Source organism: Crocodylus siamensis, chromosome 5 (genome assembly GCF_052110815.1).
Source record: "Crocodylus siamensis isolate JL-2025a chromosome 5, ASM5211081v1, whole genome shotgun sequence".
Classification (NCBI taxonomy): domain Eukaryota; kingdom Metazoa; phylum Chordata; order Crocodylia; family Crocodylidae; genus Crocodylus; species Crocodylus siamensis.
Genome location: NC_143399.1, coordinates 74,747,513 through 74,773,178, shown reverse-complemented (window position 1 = coordinate 74,773,178; position 25,666 = coordinate 74,747,513). Strand labels below are relative to the sequence as shown.

The 25,666-nt window shown below is 39.1% G+C and overlaps 1 protein-coding gene across 2 annotated transcripts in view; it reads left to right on the top strand.

Moving 5' to 3' along the window:
- The window catches only part of PTPN3 (protein tyrosine phosphatase non-receptor type 3), a 195,871-nt gene that overhangs the window by 69,873 nt on the left and 100,332 nt on the right, over positions 1-25,666 (top strand). For both annotated transcript variants that reach the window (XM_090049138.1, XM_090049136.1), the window contains exons 12-13: positions 7,912-8,046; positions 8,524-8,700. In XM_090049138.1, coding sequence (XP_089905264.1) covers positions 7,912-8,046; positions 8,524-8,700 — 312 coding nt within the window. The remainder of the gene's footprint in view (positions 1-7,911; positions 8,047-8,523; positions 8,701-25,666) is intronic.

Genomic DNA, 25,666 nt, shown 5'->3' with positions numbered 1-25,666 from the left:
TGATTAAAAAGGAACCCTCTGCTGAAAGGACTTATTTGAACTTAGTTGATTGGGAGAAACAAATTTACAAGCTATAATATGTAACTGTCACAGAAACATTGAGATCTGCTCTTCTTGCTGTGGAGTTTAGGAGTCTCTCAAGAATCTCTCTAGAGTTTTAGAATATATTCAGGACTTATTTTGAAAGACTCATTCTCTTTATTGAGAAGACAGATGATGATGCCCTCTACACCCTCTGAATTCCCCTTAGTATTCTTCATTTTTGAGTGCTTGTATTTCTGCAACAAACAGGAAACAAACATAAGTCAGAAAGACAATGGAACCATCTCCTATTTTCAAAGGGCTTGAAATTGCCTACTATGTACTTAAAAAAACAAAAACCATTTTCTGTGGCTCTTACCTGTAACATCATTTAGCCAGCCATTCATTTGTTGGGGAGGCACAAACCCACTATTGATCTTCTTCCTTGTCCTTTTTCTTTGATACCTTTTGGAAACTTTCTTTTTTGGGGGTGCATGGAATGCATTAGCAGACAAAAAGATCAGAGAGTCTGTTGCACACAGTTGCACAATTGCAGGTCAATGTTGTACCCCCAGTCTTATGGATTCTTCTCCCCTTTTTTGAAAAGCCTCCTTGGCAGTTCGACTCTGAAGTGGAGTCTGTGCTCTCTCTTACAGCAATGGAACACAGGGAAAAAAACATTATTTCATTTAGACTGTACACTAATATTGCATGTTTGCTTCAAAATCTCAGGTTAAATCTGAAGGCTGTCACACATTCCACAAAGAGAACTAGGCACAGATTTCAAAGATTAATTGAAAATATCATGCATTTAAAATAGATGAGGATTTATTCTAATACATGGATGCAATTATAAAGAGGATTAGTATTCTCAGTTAAGTCTAATATAAGATATAGCTACGTTTTCAAATTCTCAGGAACAAAAAACAGAGCAATGCAAACCACAGTTAAGTCTGTGGCCCTTGGGTAAGAAATTCTTGCAAAGCTAGTTGTTTTAAATGGTTAGTATGCATAATAGGGAAATCTCAAGTCTGCATGAATAAACTGGAGAAGCAGAACGAAAAACTGGATTCATGCTTTTATTTTATACCCCTCCTGATTTTTAGACTAAATTATTCAAAAATAACATGTATGTATGCTATCAGAAAAAAAAAGTTGTGCATAGTGACTTTTATTGAGAGGCTTTTTGTGATGCCTTTTATTGGACCAGCTGTGAAGTTGGAGCTGTTGGACAAACTTTTGGGCATTAGGTGCCCTTCCTCAGGTCTGAAAGGGACTTGGACATAAGCTGTCTTGCAAATACAAACACGGCATATATACATGTGTCCCTACGGTGCCTTTGTTACTGCGCCATCATTTTAGTACTTCCTTTTGGAAGTATAGCAGCCCCTGCACCTTGCACAGTTATTTTTAGCTGCTATTTCACCATAGCAACATCCTATAACAAGGAAGTGCTTTGCTATGGCGATGGAGCTGCGGTATCATGGTTTGTGATCACCGATACCATGTTGCTGTAGCGTGTTGCTGTGGCAACGTAGTGTCATGTGTAGATGTGCCCCCAGTTTGCTTAAAGGGCTGGAGGAGAGCAGTGAAGTAGGAATGAAGAGGTATAAACAGAACCATTCTAAGACAGACATGCAGTAGAATAAGCAATGTAGTTGGTGGGAGAGTGAGACCATTCAAGAAAGGGATAGTTATTGCATGTGAAGTGCACTGAGATAATTGGTAGGATTTGTATGGTTGTAATGAGCCATAAAGCCACTACCCATATTAAGACCAACTTCTTAAATTGTCTGTTGATGTTATGAATTTCTGTTTCCAGGCCCATCTTCTGGAGGCTTTTTTGTGAATTTCTCTTGAGCAGAAGGATTATGAGGTCACATAGGGAGTGGTGGTTCTATGAAAAATATGCTGGTATTGGTGTATGTGTCTGTCTTCTTTTTTTATATATTTTTTTTTCTGTGAGAGTTCATTCTGATGCATAGTTCCTGTTTGGTTTCACCCACATCATTCCCACAGGGGCATTTGATACGCTGAATGAGATGTGCATGCACAGGATCCATAGATTCTGATAGTTTTTATTGTGGTGGACATTTACTGTTGTAGTGCTAAAGATGTGTTGACAGGTTGTATATTTCATCGTTGAGTCAGGGTTGTGTCCCATTTGGAGTCTGTTGATCAAATAGGAGTTTACTTCCAATGATGAGTTGAGCCACATCTATGGATTGCTTGAAGGAACTAGAATGGGGAACTTTGGAATACTTCCCTCAAGGTCTGATCCATTTCAGTTATAGGCTATGATTGTTTGAGGTTCCATTTTGGGATGGAATGTGATTTTTATTGAAGTATACCCAGTTTAGGTGCAACTATTAGCAAATATCGCCTTTTGAGTCTCTCTTGTGTTAGTATCATCTCTATGAGACCACTGGGGCAAGGATATCGAGACTATTGAGAAAGTTATTAAAGGTGTTGTCTTTGAAAAGCCACATTCTTATTCCTCAATAGTAATTTACAATGAAGAACATTGAAAAGATTCATTTTTAATCTATCATTAGGTATAAAATCTTCACTCTTCCTAATCGTTGCTCTAAATATTGAAAGTTAAATTCATGCAACTCTGCACAACTTGTTTAGTGTGGGGAGGGCATTCATTTTTTCTGTAATGATGGTTTATCCCTTAAATGGCAGTTGTTTTCTTTTGAAATTTGAACTTATATACTTTGAAACATAGTACAATAAACATGTCACAGTTCAAGTTTTTTAAGTTTGTAACCATTAAAGACCTGCAGTAATATTACATATTTGTAATACGCTGCTGTTGTACATTTTAAGGTTTCATAGCTAATGGAGAAATTCTTCTAGAATGTTTAAATAGCTTTCAGCTCTTCCAGGCTTGCACAGTTACATTCAGTGTGTGATGAGAACTTGTTGCCCTAGTTGCTGTAACACTTTGTTTTTACTTTAAAAAAAAAATTTTAATGGAATTTTTAGGTTTGGGCCTTTTTGATTTTTTTTTTTAAATCTAACATGGTATATGCTCATCTTTTGTTGTCAGTTACTGCAGAGGAACCAAGGCCAGTAAACTAGATAGAAAAAGTATAGCTGGAGAAAGCTGTAGCATTAACTATGGTTTTGCATAGTGAGCAGTATATGTCCATAAGGCACAATGACTAACAGCCTTCCTATATTTGTTAACAGGCTTCCTTCTCCATGTCAAAGGTGGTAAACACATGTGACTCTCCAGTTTGTCAGTAAATTGTATGTGGAAAAAATCGAAAGAGTTATCTACCATCTGTCTTAAGTAATTAGAATTTTTGTCAGTTTTAAAACAGCTTTATTAATTAACTTATTCTAGTTGTATGTAAAAGATCTGCTGTTTTCTGCCCAAGAAAAGACAGTTGCCAAAACATATTGCTAGCTGCTGAATCTCTTGTCATTCTGGGATTGAAGCCAGAACAGTTAGGGTTCCCATGGCATCAGTGTCAATAGTAAGGTGGGCAAATCAAATTTTACAAAAATGTGTTATAACCAAGAGAAGAGCTCTAAAGGCTTTTAGTTCCATCCTAGGAGCTCAGCATAGTTCTAAAACAAAAATCCGAGTTCTCCTGTCTTTCTTAAAATAAAAATTTAGGGAAAGTTCCCAAACTCCTGGATATTGAGGATGCTCTCACTTTCTGGTTTACCATAATTTCATCCAGGATGATGGAATAATTTTAGGTAATCAAAGGATCCTATATGAATTTGATTCCATTTTTTCACATCCAGGTGGGATTTGTTTTGTCTCAACTTTCCACTGAAGTTTGAAATTATTAGTGAAATATCCACCCACTATGTATACTTAAAGTATTACCATTAGTCCTAGAGAGGAGAATTTATGAAGGACAATAAATAAAATTGTACTTCATTAGATTATGAGAGTATTATTTACACCCAGGTATTCATTGCCTAAATGGGATAGTTTTCTATGCCACGATGAGTGTATGTTTAAGCTTTTTGGCTGAGTGCACAGTACTTCACAACCTAATCACTGCCATAAAAGTTCTGCCTAGCATAGGGGAAGAAGGACAGGTTCTTACCTGGTATAAACTGTCAGAGCAGGAAAGAAAAATGCTTCAAATATCACCTCTTATTGCCCCAAGCCTGTTAAACTGATTGTTTTGCATGCTTTAGTTACAGAACACCAAGGAAGGAAAATGAAAGGAAGGTACCTTTTGGCAATGTGACCTGCTGAATTCTATGGAAAAGAACTGTAAAGCTTTAGAAAATAAAGTGGTATGAAGCACCAAAATGTGCACAGCTTAGGAGAATTTCTTCAGAAATTTAAAGATCTTGCCACATAACTGAGGAACATAGGACTGGCTTGAGCCTCATGGCCATCAAGTGAAGTCCCCAACATTTGTCAAGAATCCCTGAAATCACCATTTCAAATCTTTGCATGCAACCATGTTTTACAATACCTGAGACATCACAAATGAGACCCCATTTAAGCAGGGGAGGTGGACTCTCCAAATGCCCTGCTACTGCAGCAACAACAGGAAAGTAGGTTACCAACAAATGCACAGAAGATCCCAGGAAAGGTTCATACCCCATGCTACAGAGTAAGGCAAAAACTCCCACAGTCATTACAAGTCTAAAGTAGGGTGCAAATTCCTTCCTGATCCCAGATTTGACAGATATGACCATCAGTGGAAGAACAAGTTCCTCTACCCAGAAACTTTTGCGTCATTGTGGACAGTTCACTAAAAACTAGAGGTGCACTGATTGGCCCCATATCGGATTGACACCAATATAAGGAAAATTGACAGTATTGGAAATGGTCTTTTTTTGGCTGATGTGGCTGATAATGTTGCCAGTAAATGTGCAGCACAGAACAGAGGTGGCCAGGAGAGCAGCCAGGTTCTCCTGGTAAGCCTGGTGTGGGGGATGGGATATGGGGAGGGCAGATCAAGGCCCCCGTAGTAAGGGAGGGAGCGTGGCTGGGGCTGGAGGAGGGGCAGAGGCAGGTGCTGTACAGCCAGGGTGGGGCATGGGAAGAAGCCACAACCGACTCGTTGGTGGTGTGTGGTGACTCCTGCAACTGCATGCTCCATGGGAGGGCACAGGGGGCATGTGCACCTGGATCTGTGTGCATAGCAGGGGCGGGCTGCTGCTGTGGACTGGGGCTGGGGGTGGCACTGGGCTTTTCCCAGCAGCGGGGTTGGGCTGGGGCTGCACTCAGAGTGAGCAGCAGTGACACTGGGAGTGGAGCCTTAGCAAATTTTTGAGTACCTGCAGCCCGCACTCCACCACTACCCGCCCCGAGCACAGCCCAGCCCAGCTCTCCACCAGGAAGAGCTCAGCACTGCCCTGGTCCCAGCCTGCAGCGGAGGCCTGCCCTTGCCCCACGCAGATCTGGGGGCAAATGCCCCCCCCATGCTTTCCCAGGGTGTGCGTAGCAGCAGGAGCCACCACCCCTCCCCGCACCGCCCAGAGAAGCCACGGCTCCATTCTATGCCCTGCTCTGCCTTGGCTGGGCAGTGGTTGCCCCTGTCCCAGCCCCACTTCCTCCCTCGCCGCAGGGGCCTCAGTCCGCACCCCATGTGCCCCTTCCCTCCCACCTTGCCCCTTCCCCTACAACAGACTTACCAGCTGGATGCTGCTCTCCAAGCTGCCTGGCTACATAAGAGTAATTGGACTGGCATCAGCCAATATGGCTTGTTAAAAATTGGCCATCGGTATTGGCCCAAAAAATCTCTGTTACTCCTACTAAAACCACTCCTGCTAAAAACATCAACTCAATGCTCAGCAGCTGTCAAAAACGCAAACAAAATGTTAGGAATTATTAAGAAGGGAATTGTCAACAAAACAGAAGGTATCATTTTTCCACTTTGTAAATCCATGGTGTGTCCAAACCTTGAATATTGTGTCCAGTTTTGGCCCCAAAGGATATAGAAGAACTGGAAGAGGTGCAGAGAAAAACAACAAGAATGATTAGTGTTATGGGGGAGGTTTCATATAAGGAGAGACTAAAAAGGCAAGGCCTATTCAGTTTAGAAAAGAGATGCTTGAGTGGGGAACGGAAAAAGACAATACATAGGGATTTATTATGTGCTATCTTCTCTCTCTCAATACAAGAACTATGTAGGGGTCATAAATTTGCACCCACTGATAAGATAATCATGGAAGACAATCGTCTTCAACTGCAAGGGATTGCCGAAAAAGAAGGAGGGGTTATAAAATTAAACTACTATTTAGTATGTTTAAAATTGACAAAAGGAAGTTCTTTCACACAGCATGTAATTAAAGTGTGGTACTCATTGTCACAAGGTGTCATGAATGCTGACAGTTTAACCAGATTCAAAAAAGGATTGGACAAATTCTTGGTTGCATCAGTAGCTATTGAGCATGGGAATTAGAAGTACAGCCTCTGAATCAGAACTTCCTGGACCTTAAATGCTGAAGGCTGCAAACAGGAGGAGAACAGTGGAAAACCCCCCACTCAGTACCTTGTTCACTCTCCCTTTCAGCATCCATTCTGCCATTGTGTGACACGGGAAATTGGGCAAGATGGACCTGTGGTCTGACCCAGTAAATGGCAGTTCTTACTTTCTTATGTTCTAGTTCTCTAAGGACCATATGAAGAATTAGTGTTTCCCCAGTCTTAGCTGTGGCCAATATCCAAATGCTTCAGAAACAAGTTAAAAAAAACTCCAAAAAACAGTAGTATACATGAGGAGAAAAAAAAATCCTTTCTAGCAACAGGTGATCAGCAAAAGGTCTGGAGCATGGGATTACCAGATAATTAAAACCGCTTTGAATCTAATTGCACAAAAAGTACATCTAGTTTAAATAATAGAGATATTTCATTTGGAATGTCGTTGGGATTTTGGAAATCCAGGATTTCCAATAGTGCAGCTTTCAGTTGTGTCGTTATCCATTGTGATGTGATGAACCTTGCTTGTTTGCGGTCCTTCAGGTGAGTGTTCTTTATCTTTGGCACTGGTCCAGATCTCGGGCCTCACATCTGTGTAACTTTCAATTCCTGTTACCTCCTCCACTCTTCCTACAGTTTCCATGAGATGTGTAGGAGTTTTTTCATGACTCACTCGTAAACACAGATCATCTTAGTAGTTAATGGAGAAATTTAAGAAAATTAGCAGCCTGTCTCCTGCTGCCCTCACTGTTGCTGTTGACATAAGCAGCCTCAGTGGAACTGTGCAGAAAGGAGTGGCTTACGATTGGGTAACAAATGTTAAATAAATAAATGAGGCTAAGCTATAATTTATGAGAACAGTCACTTCTGACAAATTAGCAAATACTGATTCTGATTGTGCCCATCTTGCTTTAACTTGGATAGGAACACTTTAATTCTAGACACAATAGTTATATTAACTGGTTTGTAAATTTTATAGCATAACATCTAATAAATGTTTAAAATTAAGCTCTTAACTGTGAAGACACATTGCCCTAATCTGACAGTTTTCTATATATGCATGCAACTTTTGTTCACTTACATGAGAACGAGTAAACAAATGTTACAAAATAAGGCCATTAAGTGTTTGGATGGCTTAAGATAATTATTGGCTTGAATAAAACAATGTCATTTTTAAAAATGTGCAGTTTATTAAATCTGATGACCAGACTGGGATTCAGATTTTCAAAATAAAGGAAGAGATTAATTTTTAATGGAATTTGGATATGAATTATTGAATCAAGGATACTCTGCTGGCATGAAAATAATGTATTTCTTTTCTTCTGTTAGGTATTGTGAAGCATGTCTTTTCAATTGCTAGAACTACAAAGGTTTAATTGTAGTTTTAAAATTTGCTTTCATAAATGTGGCTAGTTCTATTTTAGCTTTTTATGTAAGACAGTTTATATAAAATAGTATTTTTTTAAATTGCTTTTCAGGTCTGTAAACAACCAGTATTGCAGAAAAGTCATAGGTGGGATGGTTTGGAACCCATCACTGAGGAGATCTTTATCGGTTGAACAGCTAGAGACCAAAAGCCTTCCTTCTCGGTCTCCTCCTGTTACCCCCAACTGGTAAACAAACTTTTGGTCTTCCTCCTGCTTCTTTCCCTTAGTGCTGGGTCTAATTGTGTACTTATGGAACAGGGTAATAAATACTTTTATTCTATCATGTGCATTTTTTAATAAATAATTTATTTGTTTGTTTTACGAATCTCATTTTAAAAGTGGTAATCTTTTAGGAAAATTGATTCTTTTAGCATTTCAGGGCAGAATCACAATCAGCTAATTTCTTTGTCAAGAAAAGTTCCTAATTCCAGGGTTCAATTTACTCTGATGTACCTTGCATAGGATGTGTTTAATGCCCAAGCTAAAATTTTCAGAAAAACAGACTGACCTTTGTTTTAATTTGTATGTTTTTAAGAGAAACTTAACTGGCTTGTAATTAAGATCTCAAGGTATAGAATGTGATGGATAGTATTAGTCTACTTTGGTAAAGCTGTACAGTAGGTTCCTGCTTCGAGCAACTTATGTTCATGTGTTTTCTTTAAGGCGGAGTCCTAGGCTACGTCATGAGATTCGTAAACCGCAACATTCATCTGTAGATAACCTTACAAATGAGATTACGTACATTACAGAAACTGAAGATGTTTTTTATACATATAAAGTTTCTCCAACCTCAAAGGACAGTGATTCAGAGGTCTCCCAAAATCGCAGTCCGCGGAGGAGGTAAGGATCGCCCAAATGATAAATCAGTTGCAGTATATCAGTTGTCTTTTACACAGTGACTTTAATAGAGACCCTTTAATAGAGACCCTTGCTGTCAGAAGCGCACACAAAATTGAATTTAGGTAATGCTGTATTTGCCTAATCCTTTTGACTAAATTTAAGTGCTAAAATATGGACACCATAATACCTCATACAGAAGAAAATAAGTTTTGTTTTTCAAACTATAGTTAAATAAGAAAGTTCACAAGAAATCTTGTAGGATTAGAGAAGGTGTCATGCTGGATATACTTTCCTGTTCAGTGCTGCTCTTTCCAGGTCACTCTTTCTAAGCAGCTCTTTCAGCGTTGTGAGCTTCATCTCGGGGAAACCTGTCTATCAATATGAGGTAGTTCTGTGTATTGTCAATGCTCTATTTAGAGGTATATACGAAAGTCTTTGAATACTGCACCTATTTAATGTGTTGCCCGCTTCATGTTTTTTAAGACCCATTCAAATTTTACTTTACTAAGAGTAAATAAAACACCTAACCATTGATAATCCTTGTCTTCCTTGCTTCCAGAGAAAAGTCTAATTTCATGAGACCCTCACTATTTCTAAACAGACTTCATTTCATTCTTAGTTACCTTACTCCTTTCTTCCAAGGATCTGGGGGAACGTTTGTTCACCAGAGCGCCCCAAGGGATGACTAGGTCGAACGGTCATAAACTCCTGCAAGACCGTTTCAGGCTGGACATAAGGAAGAATTTCTTTACTGTCTGAGCCCCCAAGGTCTGGAACAGTCTGCCATCGGAGGTGGTTCAAGCACCTACATTGAACACCTTCAAGAGTAAATTGGATGCTTATCTTGCTGGGATCCTATAACCCCAGCTGACTTCCTGCCCTTTGGGCAGGGGGCTGGACTCGATGATCTCCCGAGGTCCCTTCCAGCCCAGATGTCTATGAAATCTATGAAATGGGCAATCTGTGTGGGATTTTCTCCAGACCCTCTGCATCTCTGTATACACAGTGCCAGTGCTTCTTTTGGTCTTTGCTCAGCGATGTGTTCCATTATATGGTTAGCTTTACACTCTTATTCTATAGCAGCATTTTTCATCATATAACTTCAGATTAGCATAGTATTGTTGTCACAGAAGAAAATAAAGGTACCAGGCCTTTGCTTGCTGTTTTCACTGGGTTGAAAAAAGGATTGTGCATGGGGAGGCAATTTTCTAACTTTCACTAGGCAAAAAATGTAGTAAATTAAAATGCAGTCCAAGTTTGTCTCTTCAGTGCTAAAGGGAAGTTGTAAACTGGGTTGAAACTACACATGTATCATATTGCTTGATGTCATTACCAAACTACTCAATATGTAATATATTCATTCTTGAAATAGAGCATTATTTTGGACATGAAGTTCTAATCAGCCCCCATATAGGTTCGCAAAAAATATTAGTACTTCAAATGAAGCTTGCATTAGTTGCATTTATTGTTCTTAGTGAAGTTCTTTCCAAATTTTTGAAAGCTGAGTCTCATTCAGAAAATACCAACTGTCTCCCCACAGCCATGATATGGCTGGGAAAGGCCTGCCTGTCTTAATTCAGACATCTCTGAGCCCATTGGAGAAATACCCTGCACTCGTGAGAGAGGTTGTTTTAACTGGAATGTGTTTCAGAGCACCAGTCAGTTTTCTGTCTTCGATATAGGTGATTTATAATTATTGCCTATAATTGTCGTAGCTGTCCTCCCTTTGTGTTACTAGGGTACACTGGGTTTAACATGCTTTTCATGGTTCTGGTGGTACGCTTACCAAAATGCTGGAGAAGTGGTATCTTCTAAAATGGAAGACAAAGGAAGATTTAAGAGGTTGTGTATGTTAAATACATCATCATGTTCATTTGTTCACGTGTACATTTACCTACGTGTGGTGCCCATATTCAGTTCCACTTGCTTGATTGGGGTTGGTTAGCAGGCAGATCAAGTTTGCACCTTAGCAGTGCACATAATCACCATCATACTACAGAAAAATATGTAATGAGTCACTTTTTTTGGTAAATAATCATAAATAAGGAGCCTTGTCCTCCCACGGTGGATGTCGGAAAAAATGAAATGACAGACAAATTATGCCCTTTCAGCAGTCTTTCATTTCTTAGATCCTTTAAATAAGAAAATTTTATGGAATACATTAGTAATTCAGTTAATCTTCTTATGAGATCATGATTTTCTCACCTGAGCATTACATTTCATTTCTCTTTCTTTTTAGTTTGTTTTTTTGCTTGCATATTTTTGAATGGTCATGTTGCCAATATTTTTGTATACCCTCATATAAAGATACAGTAACATGAGAATTGCATTTTCACACCACTGTCACAATAGCAAATGGTTTTAGATCTCTCTCTCTGTCTGTCTCTCTCTCTCTCTCTCTTTATATGTATAGAGAATATTTCATATATATATATAATCTGTTTGGGAGGTTAAAAACATCTGAATAGCAGGGATTATGAAAAGAGGAAGTGGCAGCTTCTTAACATAGATAGTAGGGGAAGGTGGAGAACTGAGGGACAGAGGGCAGAGAAAGAGGCTACAGACAGAAAAGTTGCGACTTAACCATTGTGGAAGACTGCAGTGGCCAACTAGATGCATCCTGCCTTGCTGTCATCGAGCCCCATTTTGGATATCAGTGTTTTCTTTGTTGTTGTTTTTTTCTTTAATTTTGTCATTTTCCCTCCCTTTTTATATTGCATGCCAACTGGTTACCTGGGGAAATCCTGTGGGAATGACTGTTCTCCCCATAATATTTCTTATAAAGCATTCTTGAGTAGCCAGGTATATGGTTATATGTTGAGTTAAAAGAGGGATGCTGGCTGGTCACACATCAGCTGATCCATGGTACCTGTTCTGCTCTCTTCCATAGTAAATGTCAGTAATTTACTAGTTGTAAACCATATTGGTGAAGATCCAGCCTATTGCTGGCACACAAAGGAAAGAGTTACTGAGGATCAGCTGACCTTCCATACAGTTCTGTCCCCTAAAAGTTTCAGTAATAAATTCAGTATAATATTTTTTTTCTTTTGACACCCTACATTTTATTGAAAATACAAAAATAAATTCTTAAAAATAGCTTTTGTTTGTTGTAAAAATGGCTCCTTTTTGATATAGGAACTAGAAGAAATTTTAGACGCTGACTGCTCAGTCTGGTTGTTTAAGGTATATATTTTAACATAAAGGCAGATTTTAACATACTCTTATGCAACAAGCGAGGAAAGTAAAAATGTTTGATATTGCTATTCAAAAAACAGAGATGAAGATGCTCAACTGCTTAAGTTGGTGGACGTGCAAAAACCACCTGATGGGGAATGTTTCATAGCCCCACATTATTAACAAATTATTTTAGCAGTAAAAGGAAAGATACTGGGCTGATGATTTACCCAGGATATTTTCATCAATTACTTTCTGTGACCCTTACCATCATGTAGGGAGTGGAGTATGGCTTGGCATAGTTTCACTGACAGACTCTTCCAAATAGCAATTTAAAGTTAGTAAAGGAGTACGAATTTGGCTTTTAGCCACTACTGGCTTGACAGCTTCACTCATTTTAATTGTATAATTTGACCTATTCATCTATGTATTAAAAGTTTTAACTGTCTTTATTTGCTTTCATGAAAATCTTGAAATAAGTAAAGTAAAATTAAGTATACAGAACATATTTAAATCAGTTATTGTATGGCCTCTGGATGCTTCATTTAAACAGTGAAACTGTTAAAAATAGTCAGTATAACTGATATTACCAGAACACTTTTTTTTTTAAATTTTCATTTCTGAAAGAGAAAAGTAAATAAAACTCTGCCCCTCCCCTCCCCCAGATTTCCAGGGCTGTGGGTACTTCTGACTTGTATTCAAATATTTTTCCCTGACACATTTGAAAAAGATCAGAGACAGATCCTGAATGGATTTTTTTTCACTGTCTTGCCAATATAACTTATCATTAATCAAGAGATACCACCATGTTTTTCTTTCTTTTTCTATCCATTCAGCCCTTGAACATTTTTCTGAAACCGTTCAGCAAGAATGCCAATTTTAATAGTGTTTTTTTTTCTTATTTGGAAATATTTTCTGATGTGGAAACAATAAGACCTTTTGCTATCAAACAGCTGTCAGATGGTAGCAGCTCAACTACCAGATTATTCTCTTTGGTGTATTGTTAAAAAAAAATGTTGGTTCAGACATGCATCTGAAATTCTGGCACTTGCATTTTTGTAAAAGATGATTTCAATGGGAAGTCTGCAACAATTTAGTTATAATTCGAACGAAATGCACAAGTTCCTGTCAGCTACTTAATAGAATAAGCTTTGTGCTTTCTATTTCATGTCCACATTCATTAGGCTTCTTATTACAGATAGCTGTTATGTACATGTGAATTCGTACACAGTTGGTTTGTTGATTTTAATATTTCAGCATTTGAAAATTGGGTGCATTCAGCCATCTGACTTCTCTCACCATTTACCAAATGCTTATTTATATTAGTGTACATTGTGGCCCAGGTAAACATTAGTAGACAAAATCTGTTAGCCACTAATCTTGCCTTCCATTGTTGAAACCAGCATGATGAATTTTGGTTTCTTGTGTAAAATTTAAGAGGCTGGTCCAAAAAAGATTCACTGCTACTATGTTTTATAGAGTACTGTTATAAACTAGGATATTAGTTTTAGGGTTATGTCCCCTCATGCTTAAGATGGAAATGCCTACCCCCCTCATGCTACCTCCCCATTACTAAATCTGGCTCTGAAATTATTAGTGCTGCAGTCTGTGTAATGGATCAAAGTCCACCCCCAGGTAATTGAACAATGAAGTAAAGAACAGTGAAGAAATCAATATGCCCATGGAGATCATTAATGCCTTTTCCAAAACAGCACACTGGGGAGTCTTTGTGAAAAACCCAGTTTACCTAATGTTCCAAGAAATCAGTTGACCTGATGACTTCTCTGATTTTTCTATTTGTGGGCAAAATAATTCAAAACGGAGTTAGCTGCCAAACTCTACCACTTGACATAAGAAAATATCCTGGATGCATTTCTGTCATGGTTCAGACTAAGGCACAGTACAAAGAATAGTCTTCATGGTATTAAAAGATTTTCTTGGACCCCCAGTAGGATTTCCATGCTCAGACACCTGGACTTCTCTATAGACTGTGGATGTGTAGATCAATGGATTCTATTAACTTACATATGGGAAATAGAAGTAGTAGCTAAAACAACACCCCAATATCTCCAGTAGTCCTCCATTGGAACTTGGAGGGTTCACAGACAGCAATTGCTCCTCTCCAAAGACCCACGCATGCAGATCCATGCTATCCTCCCTTTTCTTCAATATCTAGATGACTTCTGGAGATCCCTTCCAGCCCTACTTCTCTATCTTCATGCAGCCATTGAGAGAGGTAGTAAGAGTCTGTGCCTGCAGCTGCCAACAATATGGAGATTACCTTCAAATGTGTTCACCACTGTTGCTGCCACTGCCACTCAAAATGTCAGACTATATCCAGAGGAGGAGCAAAAAACCCAAGCTGAATTGATGCAGCATCCAAATGACCAGGGAGCATTCTGGCTTATCTACCCAAGGTTCTGTGTAAGGTGTGGTGTGTATTTACATTGCACTAACTGATCCCTAGTTATCTCCCTGCATGCACAAGCTTATGCAGTAAAGCGTATCTTTCTATAGTGCAGCTTCAGAAGTTTCACTGAGTTAATGTTAAATAGATAGTCTGCACAACTTTGCATGATGCTTTGTATTAGGTTTTTTTTTTCAGTGTAGACAAGGCCCCTGGGTCTTTAAAATGCTTTTTTTTTACTCCTAGTTTATGAGGTAAATTTGCCCCTTATTCTTAGAGGGCCTAATCACAAAGATACATTCATTTGTAATTTCCAGGCTGGAGTACTGTCATTGACTCTATCTGAAGCTGAATATGAAGTCAGTAGAAAAGCACCAGCTAGCACAGAATGTGTCTGGTTGATATCTCCATGGTTTAAGCTTTTGTGAAAATATTAGAGCCATATCAGATCCCTTCATTGGTTCACAACCCATTTAAGATGCTAGGAAAAGGTATTGGACCTAGTTAATGCATCAAACCACAGTTAAGTTGAGGCTGTGAACAAACCTTGAGACAGCAGTGCTTGTCTGAAACAGGTAGGTAAAACACAAAACACACTGTGCATTTAATAGTTTCCACTTTGAAATGCATTTGGATTGTTTTGGATCTTGGTGAATGTTAGATTTTAGAAAAAAATAACCTTTTGATTGCTAGAGAATGAGACTTAAAAATATGCAATTACTTGAGCTAATTTATTTTCTTACTAAGCTTTTCTCTACTGATAATACCAGGCATCATTGTTTTCCTCAATCCATTTATCTCTTGCTGTTTTTAATCATTTAAGGAAATCAGTTTATTTTAGCTTTTATTTCAAAAACGTAATAAACAAATATGAAAATATTATGCAGACTACTACTCTTGACATTTGGTTCAGAAATACTTAATGTTTTGATTTAACACAAATAGGAAAAAATTACCTATATTTCAATAACATGAAAATTCCAAATAGGTGGCAGTATACCAGTACCTCATTGGTATATCACTGCTGGGCATACCCTATACTGCAGAGTGGAGTATAGCACTGAGTGTACCTCAATGCTATATTCTACTCTGCAGTGTAAGTATGCCCAGCAGTGATATACTACACCAGTGAGGTGAATCAGAAGCAGAGTAGCCATAGTAGTATGGAGCTGTATGTGAGCTAATATACCCAACTTGTATTTTGAGTTTGAAAACACTGTACACAAAAAAGCGCTTTCAAATTTTAGGAATAAAGGACTGGAGCTTCCTGAGCCATCACGTTCAGTCCCTTGCATGTGCAGGTAGTTATTTCTCCAAATGATCCATAGGATCATTCTCTCAGGCCCTCTTGTACACCACAGCCACAGAGCACTGAAAATGGGGAAAAAGACCTACAGATAAAGAAGGAAGGGGTGAGGGCATTGCCAGTGTCTTGGTAACAACAATGGCAGGGAATCTGTTGGGATGATATGTGAGGATTTCAGGAATACCTATATATAAGTAGGTACAGACCCCCAGTAAGTAGATTCAATACCTGGAAAATTGTGTCAAATTTATAAATATTCCATATATAAAATCTAATTATTGGGCAGGCGTCGCTTACATTCGAATAATACAGTAAGTTTTATTAAATGTAACGAATCTGGACAAAGATCTAATTGCAGGACAGTTGACACACTTTTAGACAATATATGTGAAATAGGATGGTGTCTGCATCTTAATTGTTGTGCCTGGGGATAATTTCTTGATTGTGTTCTGCCACAGAAGACTACACATACTCTTTTGCATCTGTTCCTTAAGTTAGTGCCATACAGAAGTAGTAAATTGCTGTTTCTTTCTTCAGAAGAGTGAATGTTCAAGTGATATATGGAAGTGAAGCTAATGCATTTATTGTGTTTCTTAAGAGAGAAAATTATACTGGTTAAGTTCAGATGGTCCATTTTTCTCTTTACCTGGCAATCATGTGCTCCCATATCTCCCAAGTACTAGCATTCTGGAAAAGTTTAGTCACTGTAATCCAAAAATAAGAATATAGTAAGAAATTCTCTTTCCATAGTGTAGTGGTGAATGTTCATAAATGGCCGGTCCCTATCTGGCCCCAGACTAAATTCTTAGTGATGGCTGGCAACTTAAACCTAAAATGTAGATAAAGCTGAAATTTCCCTTATCTACCAAAATGCGTATGCTTCCTTGAGTAAATATTTGAAGATTTCTTCAGTAAACAATTGAACATGTTTGTAATTTTACATATGTAATAATTCCTTTTAAAGTAGATTAAATTAGCTATTTATTCAGTGATGTGGTTCTCAACTTCTTCAGATTCAAGGTACCTCCATACCTTTTGTGAATTGAGCGGCACCCCGTTTAAAAAATGTACATACTCCATACAGCGCTTGCTTCCTTGAAGAGATGCTGTGCAGTGGAGGGAAGGGCACTGGCTGGGTGGGGAAGATCCTGAGACTGCACTTCGCTGTTATATCCTTATACCTGGCTTACTTCCTCATACATTTCGATACATTTCAAAGGATCTTGTGGCACCCCAGTGCTCTAGTTGAGACTTGCTCAGTGCCCCAGTGCTCTAGTTGAGTATCGCTGGTTGTGTCCAGATGTGCATGGATGTTTTGTTCGCTGGGGACAACTAGCGGTGGCACACCTTGTGCTGCTCTTAGTTGTCTGTGAGGAATGCCTGTGCCATGCATCCTGTGATGCATGGCAAATTTACCTGGGTGGTATAAGGGAGGCTGGGGCCAGCACTGGGCTGGCCCCAACAGCCTTACCTGAGGTCCTAGGGCACTCCCGGGGCTGCAGCAGCAGTGATCCTACTCTGCGGAGCCTGGCAAGTAGGGGAGTGTGCAGCTCCAGGTGGCCAGGCTCCAGCTTTGGACGGTGCATGCTGCCGCCTTGTGTACTGCTCTGCTTTTGTTTTTCGCAGGCTTTTTTGACACCTGGGTATCTACGAGTTAGAAAAAACCTCTCTGTTCCCTTTGCGCTGCTCACTTGCAGTGAGGAGAACAACTGAATGTGTGGTATGTTGCACTGCAAATGTGAGTCTGCGCACGGCCGCACTCACTTCTCTGAATGAATCAGTGGTCATCTTGACATGACTGCTGATTCATTGGGTCAAAGTTAATTAAATAAAATGTAAATTAGAATATCGCATAGCTTCATATTTAATTTAATAGAATTTAATGAATTTTGCATATTTGGTTTAGAAAGAAACATGAGAAGTCACACACGAATTGTTTAGCTACCATATGTCTACTGGTGATTCTTTTAGCCAAGTGCAGATGGAATAGTCTACAAGCTTCATCTGTTTAGTCTAGACATTGTTTTACATCCATTATTTTCTTATGTAGTAATTGGTCTTGTTAAATACGTACACATTCCTAAATAGGAACACCATATAAAAATACTGAAATTAACAAGTTTATTGTCTTTTGGTTCTGTTTTGAGAAACGTTTCAAAATTAAAATTTGATTACATCTTGGTTCCCTTGAAAACAGAAACAGCATTAGCTATCAAATGAAAACCATCCTGAGTAAAGTATATGCCCAGGCTGATATCCAATGTATGGGAGCTGCTAATAGACTACAGCAAAGAATCTTATTTAATTTGCTGGTTAATGGCTGTATGTGGGCATACAAGAATACTTTGTTATTGGAGTAGATTTGGTTTGCTGCTGCTCTTGAATGGAAAGGAATATCTACTGGATCTTTTGTCAATAAAGTAATCTTTAAAGCAAATTATTGCCATTGAATTATTGTTATTGTGAAATAAACACATTGGTAGCAGGTGGCTTAACCAAGCCCTCAATAAAAATAAGTTTGAAGGACCGGGATTGCAAATTTTATCTTTATTAGAAAAGATATACAGCTACATTACAATGATACATTTTGTCTCAGATAGGAACCTACTACCTTCTCAAGATTATTTTATGTTGTAAGGAAACCTTAAGAGAAAAATAGAAACCATGCATGTGGATTATTCCTATCTGTACCTAAACTGAAAAACAAATACAAACAAACAAATAACACCCCCCCCCCAAAACTTTATTGTAATATTGACATGCTTTTCCAAAAGTGGGAAAGCAGAAGACAGTTTTCTGCATTAATTTATCTTGGGGTTTATTTTTAAAGATATACAGAGTTTTAATGTTTTTACAGAGTTTTTATTGGTTCTGACTTAGTCTGCAGTTGAAAGCACAGAGATGCATTTAAAATGTGAAGCTTTAGATGAATGGTAAAACAAATAACAGCTTGGAGCTATAAATCACATATGGTAATAAGTGCTGTTTAAGTGATGTTGTATCCATGATGGTCTGGGAAATATGCAAGGGGCAAGAGTTTTTGTGGGTTATACCTTTTATTGGACTAACTGCTTGGTTGGGATAAATTTAGAAATCTTTCAGGTATCTCTCATCCTCAGGTTCTATAAAAAAATATATATATATATATCACCCACAAAAACTCTAGCCTTTCACATATGGCGTTATGTTTATCAGAGTTTTTTAGCGTATGATAGTGATGGATCAATTGCCTCTAAATGTCATGCTACCGTATTTACTTGAATATAAGGTGAGTTTTTCTCCCAAATCAGCGGGGGGGTGGGGGGTGGAAAAGCCCTTTGACTTATATTCATGTATAAAGAAGGGGGGAGCAGGAAGCTGCTGTGGCTGGAGTCAGACACACAGCAGCCTCCTGCCCACCCGTTTGCTTCCACTCTGCAGCTTCTGCACCCCCACCCACCTCCTTTCCACCCCTGTACTATCAGGTACAGTACAGCTCTGGCTCACTTAGAGCACATGGAAACTCCTTCTGTTGCCCAGCCAATCAGCAGCACCAAAACTGCTGTATGGCCAGGCAAGGCATGAGCTTCCACATGTTGTGCTCCAGGATGGAGCAGCATCTGACAACAACGGGGGGAGGGAAGGGGCAGAGACTGGGGGCAGGTTAGGAGGAAGAGGCAGAGATGATGGGGAAGCTGGTGGAGAGGGGTGCAGGTGGCAAGGAGGCAAGAAGGCTGCAGGGAGGAAAAGTGGGTAGGGCAGAAGGCAAAGGTGCCACCTGGCACCCCACCCCCCCTGCCTTCCAGCCACTGCTTTTCTTCCTGGGGTGGGGGAGTAGGATTCAAGATAACCCTCCAATAATTAGGTTCTATAACTGAAAAGTTATAACAAATGTATGGATTTTACATGTAATATAATCTAATTATTGGGGGTCATCTTATATTCACGTAAATACGGTATATGACAGAGGCTGTAGTTTTTCTTAATAAGTTTAGCTTAAAAGTGAAATTCTGCCTCCTGGGTAATGTCTTGCATAGAGGTAAAAAAGCCTAAGCCACTTAATTGCATTTGGTTTCTATTAATGAATATATATTTATATACAACCTTAATAAAGTCTACTTTATAAACACAACTGTGAGCTTTATACTGAAATATAAAGCCAAAGACTATTGTAATAAACTTTCTATAGTAACAGAATAATGATTCCAGTGTACTAATAATTGTTCTGGATTAATTTTAACAAAATGTGTTTGTCTGGTTCCAAGACAACAAATTGTGTGTGTGTGTGTATATATGTGTGTGTATATATGTATATGTGTGTGTGTATATATGTATGTATAAAAAAAAAAATACAGTACACATGCATACACACAGTAGTCCTCTTCAAGAGTTTTTCTTTATGGCTTTACAAATGTATTTACAAACTTTTTAAACTTGTTTTCTTATTTTTTTTCTGTCTTTACTGATAGAGTAGATATTTGTAGCATCAGAGTGAGAGAGAAAAATGGTAGGATAAATTAGCATACATAAAGGAAGTTTTGCTGGAACAATGTTATGAATTTCTGGAAGTGCATGTAGTTATATAAGCATGATGTATCGCATAGAAGCAATATTGTGTTGTAAGTTTATTTCCTGAACTTACAATTAGTCAGCTCAGTTTTTTCACTCTACCTTAACATTGATTATCTACTGCTTAAAGTGAGCCTTTGTTTAATGTGGAACTAGTGTGAGAGAAGGGAAGTATTTTCAGCCAAGTATACATCATATGCAGTATTCCTTTGACTATATAGCGGATGTTTTTAAAATTAAGTAGTTCTAAAAATGGCTTGCATCTTAAATTTGACTAAAAATAGAATGGAGGGGAGAAAGGAAGGGCAAAAGAGCTATTTTATGTAGCATACAGATTGTATCCTTGTATGTGTGCCTTTATATCCACACTTGTTTTTCCTAAGTTGAGGATCTGATAATGTGGGTGCATATTAAATTCAAGGGTGTTTTAAATTCTCAAAAACATGGTAAATACATGAATCAAAATATACTTCTGTTCATAGTCAAAATTACTTGGAAACTACTGATAAAAATGTATTTTTTTGTGTTTTCAACAAAGATCCGAAGATAAGAGTACATTGTCTTTTCCATACATGGAAGAAAATTTCATCAATTGATCTGTGTGTATATGTTCACTTTCACTATAGTGCTCAAGCTCAAAGATGTTCATATCTTACTGAAAGGGTGCAGGCCTAGTGCTTTTGCCCAGGGACTAGAATTCTCTTATTTGGACTTTGCAGCTCTGGTGCCAGCATTTAACATCATCTGTGTCATGCAGCATTACCATCAAAAGGCATTGTACCTCCACCTTCCATCCCCATTGTGCATTTCTTTTTACTTTTGCTTGAAAGGATAAAGGACCATCGTGCCTTCTCCCCTACACTCAGATTTAAAATATGTCCATCCTGCAGCAGTGCCATGTATGCCTGCAAAGGACACTGCAGCTATCAGTATTGCCTCAGAGTCCCTGGTAAATGCTCCATGTGAGATGCCTTTACATCTAAGGCCACGGCAGAATGTGAAATGTAACTTCAATCCTGGAACTCAATGCCATATATCCACCAGTGCTAATTTGTCAGCAGAATCATTCAGAGCTTTGGTACATGCATTGACATTTTGCCACTCCAAGGTTGGTTCCTAAAAGGGGTTGTTCCAGGAGGCACCTTGTTTTATCTTCACCTTCATTCTGTGTTCACAACCCCATGAAGATATCATAAAAACCTCAGTGCCTCCAAGACACCAAAGGCCATTTGTCTTCTTAAAAGAGAGATACGAAGGCACGGTAAAATCAACCTAAAGAATGTGCAGTTTAGTACCAAACTGTGACTGGCTGTGTTTTGAGAAGAATTTATTTGTAGTCATAGCTCATTCCACTAGAACATAAGCAGTGTACGTAGACTCTGTCTGCAATATCTTTATAGCTAGGCTGACCATATAGTAATCCTGGAAATTCAGAACATCACATGGGATATCTGGAACACTGCCCCTGCTCCCCCTGTGCTCTCACAAGTTGGCAGAAGCAGGGCTGCATGCTGAACAGGCAGTAGTGCCTGCCTGCCTGCAAGGTGCTCCACTCCATTAAAATCCCTGGCCAGACTGTTCCCTGCACACCTGCATTTCTGGGACACCCATTATAATTCCCAACAGCCAGCCAGGACCAGCCTCTGAAATCTGGGACTGTCCCAGCTAAAATGGTACATATGGTCACCCTATCTATAGCCGATGTCCACAGGACTGGCACCTGGAGCTCTGTTCACAACTTGTACTGGTTTGGAGTCACCCACAGTGAGACTGTGCATACAGAAAATAATTTGAAGGAGAAACGGATGTTAGTAACTAGAGTTCTTTGAGATGTACTGTTCATCTGCTCCCCACCCTCTCTTCTCTGTTTGCAAGAGACTTTAGAATTTGAGAGGAATTGAAGAATAGGAGATATGCCCTTTATACCCTTCATGTAAAGTGTGAAGTAGGGGTGGGATTTACAAATGTCCTACATGTACTGTTAAGGCAGAAAGTCTCTGAGCTTGGCATGTGTTGTGGCACATGCATGCCTGCAGTGAGGGTGTCCAGAAACAACCCACCACGCAGATCAGAACATAGAAGCTGGCTTCAAGGAGGGGCTTTTAGTACATGAGGAGCTACAAGGGAAGCTTGAGAATTGCAACAGGGTTTTTTGCTAATGTGACCAGTGACCAAGTACTAGCAATGCTATGTTGTCATCTATAGATTTCAGTGGTAACATTTCATTTATCTGACTGAGGGAGCTCATTTCTCTGGGATGCTGTTTTAGGCAGTCAGTATTTTCTTGGAGACATCACTGCATTAGGATTGTACTCCTTGGGCTTGTTGAAGATATGATGCAACCAATAGGGTGACTTGCAAAATTCATTTGTTTTTAAAAAAGAAAGCTTAGACTGTGAAACATTCGTTCATTGGCAAAGTGGATACTTCAGCAAATTTTAGGGCTGCCAAATCGCAGGATACGTAAAGATTTCACCAGAAATCCTTTATTAGAAATAGGAATATAATAAATAGTGGCAGTCTAGGGTAGATTAAAGGAATTTGTATGAGATAGGATCACAGCAAATTTTGAATATATAGGATTTCCTAGAAATCTGTGGAGAAAAATGTATATCTTATGGAGATGACATATGTAGGGTTACCATATGTCTGGGTTTTCCCAGGCATGTCCTCTTTTTTAGATCCTCTAGTCTCCATCCGGGTGGTTTTTTTTAAATATGATCAAATATCTGGGATTTTGCTCTGTTCAACTTCAGAGTTTTTCCTGGCGCTTCCCAATTTGCCCTAGTGAGGAGCTGCTTGGGGGTGGGAGCAGGGTGATTGGAGACAGGGTGCACACACGGTCGGCATGTAGCCAGGCAGGTGGTAGAAACAGCCTGGCAGCTGGATACAGATAAGTCTGGAGGGCAGGGGTTGGAGGGCCAAGGCTTGGGGACTGTTGAGAGGGAGTGTGCGTGTGTGTGAGGGGGGCGGGAACAGATGGGTGGGGGAGGCACCTGCCCCTCCATCAGGGTGGAGGGGGGGGTTTCAGGGGCAGCAGGGATCTGTGTGTTCTCTTTTTGGAACTGTAAATATGGTAACCCCTAGCATGGATGTGTGCGATTCAACAATGTTTCAAATATATAGAGAGTGTATACTGTTTCACACAATTTTTGTATAGCCTTTCCCCTTCTTTTATGGGCTCATGTTCTGAATTTTAATTATATACATAACTGGCTGCCTGGACAGTAATGCAACTGTAGAGGTTGAGTTGCTGAGGCATTGCCTTTATATCTGCCTTGTATCTTTATATGCAGAAATTCTTTTCAACTGCATGAAAGTGCACAATTGCCCTTTACATGGTTTTTATGGCATTGTGGAGAGATGGCCACAGAGAATATCTGTCTTTTCCTTTAGTGCCCTTCCCAATCTCCCTATGATTCTTTTGGGATGGGTCAAGTTCGGTCCTACTCTTTTCCATAAGAGACCTTACTACTTGCATATTTGTGATCTAGTGGCCTTGTACAGGCCTTAATTTTTCAAAGATTCTGAATTTAAATTAACAGAGCGTTTTCTGTGCTCAAGCATACAAGGCAGGCATTGTGGATACAATCTGGATCCAAAATCTGCACCATAAATGCATATTTTAACTACTGCATCAGACTGTCTCCCAGCTCTGTTGAAGTACCTGACCTAGAACAGTGATTCTTTTGGGTGCAAGGCACCCTTCAGAAAATCCCAAATCTTTGTTTTCATTAGTTTTTTGTCTATGGAAAAACAGATCTATTTTTATATTGCAACACAGTTTGAAAGACTACAACAGGTAAGAATATTTCCATGCTATGGATTCCCATTTGACATCTCTTGGTTTGTCTTGTGAATTATGTTGGCATTAAAAGATCTCAAGGCACTCCAGAGTCTTGCTTATACCCTGGTTGAGAATCACGGACCCATAGGCTTCTTTCAACCCCCGTGGCCACATCTACATGAGTGTGGATGTTTGTTTCCACTGGGGCAAGAAGCACCTTGTGCTGCTGCTTCTTGTCTCTGGGGAACACATGTGCCACACCTCTATGGGGGCATGGTAGGTTTTCCCACGCAGCAACAGTCTTGCTGCTCAGAGCTTGGCCAGCGGCTGGAGCATGGATGGCCCCAGCTGCCCAAAGCTGAGTTTTGGGCGATGCACACTGCTCCTGCATACATCGCTCCCCTCCCCCACTTATTTTTTTTTTTAATATATTTTTTGCCCCCAGTATCTCCTAGGGTCCCTAAAATCCCCAGTGCTGCTCCCTTGCATCACAGAGAACATGTGGATGTGCGGTATGTGGTGCCACAGACTTGTTCATGAGTCTGGACGCAGCCCATGAGTCTGTCCTTCACCAGCATAAATCAGAAGTTCGCATCTTATTTACAAGTTGAGATTCTCTTTATAAACTTAAAAAAGAGTAGTAGTAATGGAAATGCTGACACAGTCTTATTTTCAGCAGCATTACCAGGTGTTACTGTAACAAAAGCTTTTTAAGGACTTCAAGAATACCACAAGGGCAAAATCAGTCTCTACAGATGTTTCCTTCAGTTGTTTGAAGGGGGAGAGCTACTCCTGTTTCTGATTGTTTCAGTTGTCCCATTTCCCCTGGGGTTTTACTTAGCTTTATTTTTTCTTTGCCAGTTGTCAGAATAGCAGAGTTCTCCTCCAAAAAAGAGGATTTTTTTTCTTTCTTAAAGACTTGACAAAGAGAGGGTGCGTCAGATAATCAGGGCAAGCATCTTTATGGTAAGGATAAGCACTTAGGGAGCAAATTATAGCAAATGAAAGACCCTGGAAATACCATCGTTTTAGATAAGTATATTGTGGAGTAAGGACAGGAAATTACTTGCAATTTTAAAGTATTTGATTCACAGTAGTTGAACCAATGGCAAGTTTACTCTCTCTACAAGGAAGGTCTCTGGTTTTTGATGAAAAAGTTAGTTGGTTCACCTGGTGAGTTTTATTCCTGTTTCATTTTTTGTGTTTAAAATGTGTTGATTGTTATCAATTGCAAAATGGGAACAAAAGAAAAATCATTTGGGAAAAGGTGGAATGCCATGTAGCTATAGCTCTCAGGGAACAGATGGTCTAATCATATGCACTTAAAATATTTTATCACATTTGGGGTAATTAGATGCTAGAATTATGAAATTGAGCTGTGTGTGTCAAAAGTTGTGCATTTATAACGTCCTTTGCTTCTTTTTATCACTAGAGTTGCATCTTTCTTGATTTCCAGATTAAGAAACTATTTTAAATGATTTTGGTGTTACCAGTTACATTTTTAAATAATTGCAAAATGATGCCTTAACATTTTTGTTGCAAGTAAAATGAATGCACAAGTGAAATGTGAAAATATGCCATTGAGAAATATTAGTGGGAACACTTTGAATTAACATTTTAGTCTCCTAAAAATAGTACTCAGACAGTTGGAAAATTGCTTCATTTTTGTGCTCAAGAGTATGATTGGACCTCATTTACAAATTACTAATCCCGCTCAAAACACCTCTTTCTGAATCAATGGCAT